The sequence below is a fragment of the Saimiri boliviensis genome, chromosome 6 (genome assembly GCF_048565385.1).
Source record: "Saimiri boliviensis isolate mSaiBol1 chromosome 6, mSaiBol1.pri, whole genome shotgun sequence".
NCBI lineage: Eukaryota > Metazoa > Chordata > Mammalia > Primates > Cebidae > Saimiri > Saimiri boliviensis.
The window spans coordinates 87,781,465-87,793,799 of record NC_133454.1 but is presented as its reverse complement, the minus strand read 5'-3'; the positions used below and the strand labels follow the sequence as shown (position 1 = coordinate 87,793,799).

The 12,335-nt window shown below is 42.9% G+C and overlaps 1 protein-coding gene across 5 annotated transcripts; it reads left to right on the top strand.

Moving 5' to 3' along the window:
* Positions 1–4,079: 4,079 nt before the first annotated feature.
* Positions 4,080–9,971, top strand: SAA4 (serum amyloid A4, constitutive). 5 transcript variants are annotated; one of them, XM_010349354.2, is made up of 4 exons: positions 4,080–4,160; positions 5,002–5,096; positions 8,833–8,971; positions 9,663–9,971. In XM_010349354.2, the coding sequence occupies exons 1-4, from the start codon at positions 4,150–4,152 to the stop codon at positions 9,823–9,825; spliced, it is 408 nt and encodes a 135-aa protein (XP_010347656.1). In that variant the 5' UTR covers positions 4,080–4,149; the 3' UTR covers positions 9,826–9,971. The 5 variants fall into 5 exon arrangements, with proteins under 5 accessions (XP_010347656.1, XP_010347715.1, XP_003919935.1 ...); XM_010349413.2 differs by having other exon boundaries at positions 4,109–4,216; XM_003919886.4 differs by having other exon boundaries at positions 4,113–4,211.
* Positions 9,972–12,335: the final 2,364 nt, after the last annotated feature.

The following is a 12,335-nucleotide window of genomic DNA, read 5'->3' as shown; positions in this document are numbered from 1 at the left end:
CCAAAGTGCTGGGATTACAGGTGTGAGCCACCGCACCCGGCCTTGTGTCTATTTTTATGCTAGCACCATTAGCATTTATTTAATAAGTACCTATTGTGACTAAAGGAACCCAGGGAATGTCACCCCAAAATACAGCACCCTGGTAGCCTGATTATTTTAAAGGCCTTGAAAGGCAGCAGATGCTAGATGAGGCTATTCTCTGCTATTCTCTTATCTGCCTTATGGCTGCATCTCATCAAAGAGAAAACAATTGCCTTCCACCTGCTCCATGAAATCGCATTATACCGGAGAAGATGACTGAGAAATATAATCACAACTGTACGGACTTTTTCAAAAGATGACACCTGCTTCTTAGGCTCATTAAAATTTCAAGAAAATCATTTTACAAGTTAATTTCTATCCTCCAGGTCCATTTGTTCTTCCTAATAACCATTTATGACTTCAAAAAAATTTATCTACATTCCCCGTCTTCTCCTCCCCTATGAAGAATAGCATATAAGCACCTGTACCCTGTTGGGTTATCGGGACAACACTCTCCTGTGATTTTCTCCCACGCATGTTAAAATAAATGTGTATGACTTTTCCTCCGATTAATCTGCCTTTGTCGGTTTATTTTCAGCTGAACTCCAGAGAGTAAAGGAAGAAGCTTTTTTTCTTCATTCCTGCATGACCCAGGCATCGATTCAGGCAATGAAGATTCAGTGTAAACAACCACCACTAACAACACCATGGCCTTTGGAACCTGTGCTAAGAGGCATGGATGAGCTCCCTCAGCATGTGGATGGAGACTCAAGAGAGGTCTGAAGGCTCAGTGTAGGGGTCTCCATTCTCTAAGAAATTTGGAGGAGAAGCTGGAGTCAGCAAAACAGACTGAGACGGAGCAGCTGTTGGGAAAGGAAGAAAACTAGGAAAGCATGGTGTTCCAGAATCCCTGATGGAGCTATTGATTAGTAGTATCCAGCAGTTGAGGAGTTCACCTTTGGCTTAGCAACATGGAGTCACTGACGATCTCATGAAGGTGGTTGCAGGGGAAGGTCTGGAGAACTAACTGGAGCAGTGATAACGGAGAATGGCAGGTGGTGTGACAGGACTTCAGGACACCCCAGACATCAACCAAAACACTGCAGACAAGAAGACAGTTAAAATGAGTGGAATGGCAATACATTAGTATGTAAATAATCAGCAGCATTTCTGGATACAAAAACTAGCAGTTAGAAGAAATAATAGAAAATAAACTCCAACCACTTCTGAAAAAAAAGTAATGAGGGCAATTAATACATTGAATAAAGCCTCAATAAGTACAACAGTGTAGTACTGACTTGCATATAGAAAAAAACCTGATGAGTGGAACAAAAACCTCAGAATTAGATATAAGTGCATATGATAATTTTGTATATGATAAAGGTTGTATGTTAATGTAGTAAGTAAAAGATGGACTGTTCAACAAATGGGATTGGTACAGTGGGGTGACCATCTAAAATAACATAAAGTTGAAAACGTACTGTATATATTATGGTAGGACAAATTCCAAATATGCTAAATACTTATATGAAATAATAATAATAATATTAATATTATCTAGTGAATCCATGTAAAATTCTTTTATAACTCAAAGTAGGGAAAGCTGCAACAACATGGATGGAACTGGAGGTCATTATGCGAAGTGAAATCATTCAGGAACAGAAAGACCAAGCATCACATGTTCTCACTTATTTGTGGGATTTAAAAATCAAAACAACTGAATTCATGCAGATGGAGAATAGAATGATAGTTACCAGAGGCTGAGAAGGGTAGTGGGGAGGGGTGGGTGAGGGGTGATGAGGACGGTTAATGAATACAAAAAAAAAAAAAGAATGAATAAGATCTAGTGTCTGATGGCACAACAGGGGGACTATAGTCAGTAACAGTTTGGTTGTACATAGCAAAATAACCAAAAGAGCAAAATTGGATTTGTTTGTAACATAAAGGATAAATGCTTGAGGGGATGGATACTCAATTTTCCATGATGTGATTATTATGCATTGCATGCCTGTACCAAAACGTCTCATGTACCCGGTAAATATATATACACCTGCTATGTACCCACAAACATTTTTAAAAAGGGAATGAAATAAAAACGTTTGAGTTTAAGAAAACCACAAAAAACAAAGTAGGGAAAGCTCTTCAAACTGTACCGTGAAATTGAGAAGACGACAAAGACAAGAACATAAAGAATTTCCTGGCCGGGCGCGGTGGCTCAAGCCTGTAATCCCAGCACTTTGGGAGGCCGAGGCGAGTGGATCACGAGGTCGGGAGATCGAGACCATCCTGGTCAATATGGTGAAACCCCGTCTCTACTAAAAATACAAAAAAAGTTAGCTGGGCATGGTGGCACGTGCCTGTAATCCCAGCTACTCAGGAGGCTGAGGCAGGAGAATTGCCTGAACCCAGGGGGCGGAGGTTGCGGTGAGCCAAGATCGCGCCATTGCACTCCAGCCTGGGTAACAAGAGCGAAACTCCGTCTCAAAAAAACAAACAAACAAACAAAAAAAAACAAAAAAAAAAAAAACAATTTCCTTTGGCACAACACAAGCCATCATAATCAAAGGATAAACGAGCTGGAAAACTATTTGTAACTCATATCATAGATAACATACTCATTTTCCCTATATATAAAAAGTTTTCTGTAAAGTGATAAATAAAAACACAATAAACCAGTAAAAATATGACTACTTTGATATGAAGGTATGAATTCACAACTCTTAGAAAATAGAAATGGCTCTTAAGCATGTGGAAAGATGTGAAAGCAAAATCATAATAAGAGAAATGTAAATTAAAATTACTCTGAGTTTTATTTTACTCACAATTTCAAAGACCAAAAAGTTTTGAGCGTGTCCTGTGTGAGAGAGTGTGGAACCAAGCTCTCTCACTCATTTCTGGTGGGAGTAGCGATCAGCCCTCATGGAAGGCAATTTGCAACATATATAAAAATTTATAAAATCTAGGGCCAGGCATGGTGGCTTAAGCCTGTAATCCCAGCACTTTGGGAGACTGAGGTGGGCAGATCACTTGAGGTCAGGAGATCGAGACTAGCCTGGCCAACATGGCAAAACCCCGTCTCTACTAAAAATACAAAAATTAGCAGGGTATGGTGGTGTGTGCCTATAATCACAGCTACTCAGGAGGCTGAGGCAGGGGAATCGCTTGGACGCTGGAGGTGGAGGCTGTAGTGAGCTCAGATCATGCCATTGCACACCTAGGGGACAGAGTGAGACTCTGTCTCAAACAAACAAACAAAAAATTTATAAAATCAGGTACTTTTTCACCATGGAGTTTCTCATGTAGGAATTTATCCTAGAGATATATTTGCACATGTGCAAGAGACATATGTACAAAGTTAATAAATGCATCATTATTTGCATTATCAAAAGGTTAATAACTGTCAAAACTGTCATCAATATTTTATAAATTATAATCCATCCATACAATGCAATACTGTGTAGTGGTAAAAGAAAAAAAAAAGCAACAAGCCTGATATGAAAAGATCTTCAATAATAGTAAGTTTAAAAGAAAGTGCAGAATCGTACATATTTGTATGAAAAAAGAGATTTTATGCCTGGAAGACCTTCACACCCTTTATCTTCTGGCTTTATTCCTGTTCTATTCTCCCAGAATCATTACCTCACCCCATGACTGGTACGGCCAAGTCTTGCTTGTTCCGTGTCCTTACATTCTTTAGGGGGGAAGCCACAAGAGACAAGCAAACATCTCCTTTGCTAATAATATTGATCACTTCCTAGAGCGCCATATCCGAGCGCAACTTTTTGGGAAGATCTCTTACCAAATGGGTAAGAATGAAGAGCCACAAAGAGAAGAAAGTGAAGAAAGACCCTTGTCCTCCCACACTGGATTCTGCAAATACAACTCTTTTCTGTGATACAGGAAACTAAGAGGGAAAAAAATGGCAATTAAGAAAAACTGCCTGAAAACAAATACCTTGATGACCCAATTTGGAAAACTACTTCTGGATAAGGAAACACGATTACCCAATGTGCTAATATTAAAATGCCCAAAGAATTGAGCAAAAAGGACTTTGGCAAGGCAGGTTGTGGGATTTAAAAGCTTTCTCTCATTAGTGCCAAAGCCGGCAGAGGTATCAACTATAGTTCTATGGTGGGAAGGTACCAGCAGCTCTGCTTTTACTGAGATTTCAGCTGGAGGAAGGTCCACACGTGAGGTCTCTTCCAAGGAGTAATTTCTCTTATTTGACTCTTCTGAGATCCTTTTCTCACATAATTGGCAGATTTCAATTGGAGAGAAATTGTGTTTTCTACCTCATTATGAGGTCAGTGCTATGGAGAGAAGGAACTCAGGAAATGCTTCTTGATTGACTTTATAGTCTGCTTTATTGGGTGACAAATCGGCCACAGACCAAATAACACGTTGGAACTTTCTTATTCTTTCCAGAGATCTGGGCTGAGAATTAAGGGTTTATGCTTCTTCTTAAAACCCATTTCAATCTTTCACAAGGTTTTGATTCTAATAGAAGCAAATGGAGATGGGGAATTAATCTTTCAAATTCAGTCCTTTGGCTGGCATAGTGGCTCACGCCTGTAATCCCAGCACTTTGGGAGGCTGAGATGGGAAGATTGCTTGAGGCTAGGAGTTCAAGACTAGCCTGGGCTGAACAGAGCAAGACCTTGTCTCTATTAAAAAAAAAAAAAATTAGCTTGGTGTGATGGTGCATATTTGTAGTACTAGCTACTCAGGAGGCTGAGATGGGAGGATCACTTGAGCCCAGAAAGTTAAGGCTGCAGTGAGCCTTAATTATACCAGTGCACTTTAGCCTGGGCAACAGAAAAAAGAAAGGAAGAAAGAAAGAAAAAGAAGGAAGGAAGGGAAGGGAGGGATGAAAGAAGGAAGGAAAGAGAAAGAAAATAGAAAAAAAAAAGAATTTAGTCCTCAAAACATAGATCCATGGGTTTTTAAAATGATTTTCTGCCACTCTTTCTTTCTCTTCAGCAAAATGAGGCTTTTCACAGGCATTGTTTTCTGCTCCTTGGTCATGGGCGTCAGCAGTGAAGGCTGGTATTCATTTTTCAAGGAGGCTATCCAAGGTAAGAACTCTGGAGGGTGGATGACATATCCCCAGGATTCACTCTGAGCAGGGGCCACACACTCACTGGATGTGAGTGGTCCTTAGAGAAGCCACACAGGGGTCAGAGGAGGAGCGTGGTTTTCTAGGCTGGTCTGATTTATCACCCTCCCTTGGGGTTTCCAGACTGCAGGTTAAAGGTGCTTTGGGCCCAGACTGTACTGTTGGTGTGGTGTGCAGTAGGATAAAGACTTCCAGAGGGTGATCTCCTACTGTGGAAATTTACAGATGACAGATTTCTCAGGGCATGATGTTTATTCAGCTCATCCACCTCTGGGAACGCACTGAGTTCAGAATTATACTGCAAGACTGATACATGCCTAGGAGACAGTAGAATAGTGCTTGCACAGAGAAACCCCATCCTATATCCAAGCAAATGGCCAATGCTTGGGATGTAGAGTTCATGAAAATTAAGCCCTAACTCCTACCCATAAAATAAAAAGAGCAAATTCCTACTGATTAGCCACAGGAGGGCTGATATAGGGCTGGGAAACGGATTTCTGCGATTCTGGATGGGAAATTAATCTTTTCTTTTTTTTTTTTTTCTGAGACAGAGTCTTGCTCTGTCACCAGGCTGGAGTGCAGTAGCATGATCTTGGCTCACTGCAACCTCTGTCTCCTGGGTTCAAGCGATTCTCCTGCCTCAGCCTCCTGAGTAGCTGGGTCTACAGGTGTGTGCCACCACACCCAGCTTATTTTTGTATTTTTAGTAGAGATGGGTTTTCACCTTGTTGGCCAGGATGGTCTCAGCCTCTTGACCTTGTGATCTGCCCGCCTCGGCCTCCCAAAGTGTTGGGATTACAGGGGTGAGCCACCGTGCCTGGCCAGGAAATGAATCTTATTGTCTAGTTGTTAAAATAGGAAAATTATGTTGTCAGGTTTTGCAATACTTTGAACTTCAGGTGCTGTTATTAATTTTGTAGTTAAATTTTCTGTAATTTTTCAATGGAAATTTTACAAATTTTCATTTGTTTCTGCATTTTGTGCTTTTAAAAATGATATTCTCTAAATAACAGTTTTTAAGGAGTTTTGGTAGCAGGCACTAAGTTTTTCTGCACATAGTAGAGAATATCTTTTTCCTTAGGTCAATGTATTTCAGAATTTGCTGTATGGCCCACCAGCATTTAAATCGGCCAGTGTGTTTGTTTAAAAAGTATATTGCTGAGCCTCTTCTCATAGTTACTGAGTCAGAATCTTAGAAGTGAAGTGGGACTAGGAATAGCATTTGAAAAACTCCCCAGGTTACTTTAAGCACAATGCCAATGAGAACGACTCTGCTGGGTTTTTCTGTCACCCAGTGACAGAATCTGTCAGCTGCTTGGAGAAAACTCTTGCTAACCAATCTGAAAAACAGAAGAACATAGAGCATGCATCAGATAAAGAACGGTCATTATGCCATGCCAGAGATAAACTAATTGACAAAATTACAGACACAAAAGAATACATGAAATTAGTGAGAAATATCCCATAGAACACAGTACATAATAATTAAAACTATTCATCGTAGCTTTTCTTTTTTCCAAGTGAGTTGGTTTAGAGAAGTCTGAAACATGTAAACCACAGCAGGACTCAAAAATATTTATTGATTGAACAAACACAGGCGCTGACAGACACTTTCTATAGCTCTTCCTGGCTTAGACCTGCTTCAAACATCGATTTTTCCACTAATCTCTAAAAACTAAAATTATGGCCGGGTACGGTGGCTCAAGCCTGTAATCCCAGCACTTTGGGAGGCCCAGGTGGGCGGATCATGAGGGCAAGAGATCAAGACCATGGTGAAACCCCGTCTCTACTAAAAAAAAAAAAAAAATTCAAAAATTAGCTGGGCGTGGTGGCGCGTGCCTGTGGTCCCAGCTACTTGGGAGGCTGAGGCAGGAGAATTGTTTGAACCCGGGAAGTGGAGGTTGCAGTGAGCCAAGATCGCGCCACTGCACTCCAGCCTGGTGTCTGGCAACAGAGCGAGACTCTGTCTCAAAACACACACACACACACACACACACACACACACAAACTCCTTAAAATTATGTATAACTTACATATATAGTATACTGTGTGGCTTGATGAGCTTTTACAAATACAAACATCCATGTTACACCCTCATATCAAGATGCCAAACATTTCCTGCACCCTGGAAGGGTCTCTCATGCCCTCCTCCAGTTAACAATCCTCACCAAAGGTAACTGCTATTCTTATCATTGTTGATTAGCTTCCCTGTCTTTGATCTTCGAATCAAAAAATCATACAGTGTACTTTGTATCTGGTTTTGTTTCACTCAACGTGATGACATATTAATACACATAACAGCATTTGCCACGTGTATTAATATTTTGTTCTTTTTCATTGCTGCATAGTATTCCATTGTATACTGATAACACCATTTATCTACCCTACATTATTGGATAGTTAGACCTTTTTAGTTTTGGACTGTTATGGATAAACCTGCAGTAAAGATTGGTGTACATGTACTTTGGTGTACATAAGGCCTCATTTCTGTTGTGGTTATATACTCAGGAATGGAAATGTAGAGTCATAAGGTATATGTCAATTTAGCTTTCGTAGTTACCAGCAAACAGTTTCCCAAAATTGTACCAATTTATACTTCCATGAACAATTATGAGAGCTGAGCATAATGGCCCATGCTTATAATCCCAGCACTTTGGGAGGCTAAAGCAGGAGGATCACTTGAGGCCAAGAGTTTGAGACCAGCCTTAGCAACATAGTGAGACCCCATCTCTACAAAAAAAAAAAAAAAAAAAAAAAAAAAAAAAAAAAAATCAGCTGGGTGTGTTATCAGGTACCTGTAGTCCCAGCTACTCAGGAGGCTGAGATAGGAGGATCACTGAGCCTAGGAGGTCGAGGCTGCAGTGAGCCATGATCACACCAGTGCACTCCAGCCTGGATGACAGAGGGAGACCCTGACTAAAGAAAACAAAAACAAATCCAAAACAATTATGAGAGTTCCAGCTGTTCCACATCCTCGCTTACAATTGATATTGTCTTTAAAAAAAAAAATTGTCATTCTGTTGGGTGTATAGCGGTATCTTATTCCTTCACTAACAGGAACAGGAACCCAACTTGCATCAAGTATTCCAATATGCTAGGCATTTTATGTATGTGCCCTCATTTTATCTTCTCATTCAGTCCACCAGGGAGGTGGTCTGCCTGTCCAGGTCCTCTGAAGCTCTCTCAGGCCACTCCACCTCACCACATACTGCCCATTCTCTCAGTTTTCCTGTGCCATCTATACCCTAACAGATTTATTCAAGTCTGAATTGTCCTCGCTGAGCTGGTGAGGATGTATTTTTCTTATGGGCCATGGTAGATGTGCGACCCCCTCCCTCCTCTTCTCACCACGTCCCTTGTATAGTCCCTGTATCTTACATCTCTAGTACCATTCTTCATCATGACATTCCTCACGTGACCATATCCTCTTTGTACACAGCACATACGGACCCGTGTAAGGTGTAGCCCAGGGCATGACAGCTGCCAACAAATTCAGTCCAAGGTAATCCATGGAAAGCACCTTCCTTACAGTTACTCAGGGAAGCTGTTCACAGGAAGGAATGTTTGTCTCTGCGTATGATTTCAAAAGATTATTTTGTCAAGGGTTAAAATTTGGCAATCAGTGGAAAATGTCCATTTCTCCACTTCTCCAGTATGTCACCAGGTTCATTTTTGTCATTTTCTTTTCTTTCCAGGGGCTGGAGACTTGGGCAGAGCCTACTGGAACTTGATGGTCTCCAATCACCAAAATTCAGGCAGATATTTCTATGCTCGGGGAAATTATGATGCTGCCCAAAGAGGACCTGGAGGTGTCTGGGCTGCTAAAGTGATCAGGTAACAGACTCCTGGGGATTCCAGTGAGAGGCCAGCAGAGACGATCTAGCTTGAGAGTCAGGAGAACCCGGGGCTCTTTCTCCTCCTCCACACACTCCCGGGGTATGAGTGGCCGGCCAGAGCAAGGCTGGTGAGAACATGTCTCCTCTCACCCCCAAAGAGAAAGTAAGAACTGAGGAGAGGTCTCAAAAGCACACTGTTGTAGGGGCCTGGTGCAGGGGGCTCACCAGCTCTTTGGGAGGTCAAGGTGGGAGGATCACTTGGGCTCAGGAGTTCAAGAGCCACCTGGGCAACGTAGCAAGACCTTTATCTCTACAGAAAATAAAAGAAATTAGCCAGACATTGTGTCATGTGCCTGTAGTCCCAGCTACTCCGGAGGCTAAAGTGGGAGATCCCTTGAGCCCAGGAGATCGAGGCTGCAGTGACCCATGATCGAGTCACTGCACTCCAGCCTGGGCAGCAGAATGAGACCCTGTCTCAGAAAAAAAAACCACTCTGTTGCAGAGTGCAGAAAGTATCAGCTGACTTAGGCCTTTGCCCATGAGGATTGATAGTTTTCTTCCCCCTTTCTTGACTTTTTCAGCCTCCTTTCAGTCATTCCTTGAGTGAGAGGAGAGGAGAGAGTTAGCAGGTGGAGCGATCTCAGGTGAGTCAAGAGATTAATCTCCTGTCTCCTTTCTTTGGGTTGCAGCCGTTTCAGGTTCTATCTTCAGGGATTTGTAAACTACTATGTATCTGGAAACAGCAGCAGTGCATTGGAAGACTTGAAGTCCAACCAGAAAGCTGAGGAATGGGGCCGGAGTGGCAAAGACCCTGATCACTTCAGATCTGACGACCTGCGTAAGAAACACTGAGCTTCCTGCTCCTTTGCACTCAGGGCACTGGGCTGTGAGTCACACACTTCTGCCCCAAGACAGGGACACAGAGTCACTGAGCTTTGTGTCCCCAGGAACTGGTATAGGACGCCTAGAGGTGATCAATAAATGTTTGTCAAATTGAATTTGTCGATGGAAACTGGGAACATTGAGGCAGACTTTCTGGGAAGAATGGCCATCTGAGGCCATGTGGAAGATAACAGCACCACAGCGGATGAGCCTGCGATGAGGGGGCCCCAAAACTTCCAACAACTGGCCTTGTAACTATGCAGACTCCTCACATGACCCAAGCCAAACTTCTCTGGTCATTTTTGGCCCCAGCTTCTCCTCCTGAGTAAGGCTAAGCCAGCAAAGCACTGAGCATCATGCTGGGCTTCTGAGTGGCTGGAGTCACGGCTCTGGCCCAGCCCTGTGCAGCCTTCCATCAGTCTCCTCTGTAACACAGGTGGGAGGTCTACCCCCAATCCCCACTTCTTCTTCCTGGCCTCACAGGTTATTTTGTTGCAGTTTCCGGGCCTGACTGTGTACAGACTTTATACTACACAATTCATTGCACTCTGTCCACTCTCTGCCTCCAGGCCTTGTCTCCCAGTGACCTCTTTCCATATCAAGAAGGTATATTATGGGCTGGGTGCGGTGGCTCACACCTGTAATCCCAGCACTTTGGGAGGCTGAGGCAGGAGGATCACTTGAGCCCAGGAGTTCAAGACCAGCCAAGGCAACATAGTAAAACCTCATCTTTACTAAAAACCAAAAATATTAGTCGGGGTGGTCGTGTGTGCGGGTATTCCTAGCTACTCAGAAGGCTGAGGCTAGAGGACTGCTTGAGTTTGGAAGGTCAAGGCCGCAGTGAGCTATTATCACTCCATTGCATTCCAGCCTGTATGACCAAGTGAGACCCTGTCTCAATAAAAGGAAGATATGTGCCTGTAGTTCCAGCTACTCAGGAGGCAAAGGCAGGAGAATCACTTGAACCCAGGAGGCAGAGGTTGCAGTGAGCCAAGATCATGCCACTGCACTCCAGCCTGGGCGACAGAGTGAGACTCTGTCAAGAAGAAGAAAAAAAGAAAAGAAGGTACATTGCATAGGGAAGCCTAATCCTAGGAGTTCTATCCTAGAAACTGCCATCTTGGACTCTGTTTTTTTCCTTTTTTTTTTTTTTTGAGACAGAGTCTTGCTCTGTTGCCCAGACTGGAGTGCAGTGGCACAATCTCAGCTCACTGCAGCCTCTGCCTCCTGGGTTCAAGCAGTTATTGCACCTAAGCCTCTGGAGTCGGGGACCACAGGCGCTCACCACCAAGCCTGGCTAATTTTTGTATTTTTCGTAGAGATAGGGTTTCACTATGTTGACCAGACTGGTCTCAATTTTTAATTTGTCCCACTCATTTTACCTAAGGAATGACTCTCACATTGATTTTCCTTATCTTTATTCTCATTAGCTTTTTCTTTTTCTTTCTTTCTTTCTTTTTCTTTTTTTTTTTTTTTTTGAGACAGAGTCTCCTTCTGTTGTGCGGGCTGTAGTTCATTGGCGCCATCTTGGCTCACTGCAACCTCTGCCTCCCAGTTCGAGTGATTCTCTCACCTCAGCCTCCCGAGTAGCTGGGATTACAGACATGGGACAACACGCCTGGCTAATTATTTTTGTGTTTTTAGTAGGGATGGGGTTTCACCATGTTGGCCGGGTTGGTCTTGAACTCATGGCCTCAAGTGATCCATCGACCTTGGCTGGCCAAAGTTTTGGGATTACAGGTCTGAGCCACTGCAACTGGCTGGCATCTCATTGGCTTTCAGTTCAGATAAAATTCTACTTCATGTCCTAAAAGGGAAGTGAGATATGTAGATAGACAACACAATTTAATAAGAGCCTCAACAGAAGCACATACTGGTGGCAGTCCAAATTCTGCTGGGGCATGGGGAGTCAGCAAATAGTAATTAGAATAGCTGCCATTTTTAATTGCAGTTGCAAACTGTGTGCTCTATACTTTACGTGGTTTATCTGATTTAAGCTGCAGAGAAGGCGTTCTCAGTTGGGTAAACTGAGGTTTAGAGGTATGTGCTTAGGACCTTCTCCAAGGTCACACATGTAACAAGTGCAGAGGCAGGACTGTAGGCTGGTTTGTCTAACTCCAGAACCTGTGATACACTGCACAAGGCCAAGAGCTTCAGCAGTAGAGACCCCCTCTCCTCTTGGATCTCCAGCACTTGGTTTAAGTGGCCAGGCAAGCCCTTATGCTTGGGGAAATGCCTGACTTGTGTGAGGATGGGCACCATATCTTGTTCGTCATTGCATGCATAATACCTAGCAGGGTCCAGGCACTCGGTAGTTGCTTTCTGAATTAGATTACCACGGTGAAAACCTATACTTCAACCCACAATACTCTTCACTCTTGCACATTTCCTTCTTCCTCTCACTAAGTCAAACTTGTTGAAAGTATTACCCATTTACACACCTTCTGATTCTTCACTTCTGATTATATGTTAACCCACTC

Bases quoted from the DNA above. Each gene is read 5' to 3' on its own strand.
- SAA4 (XM_010349354.2), top strand. The intron at 5,097-8,832 runs GTAAGAACTCTG...TTTTCTTTCCAG, and splicing joins TTTCAAGGAGGCTATCCAAG to GGGCTGGAGACTTGGGCAGA. The intron at 8,972-9,662 runs GTAACAGACTCC...TTTGGGTTGCAG, and splicing joins TGGGCTGCTAAAGTGATCAG to CCGTTTCAGGTTCTATCTTC.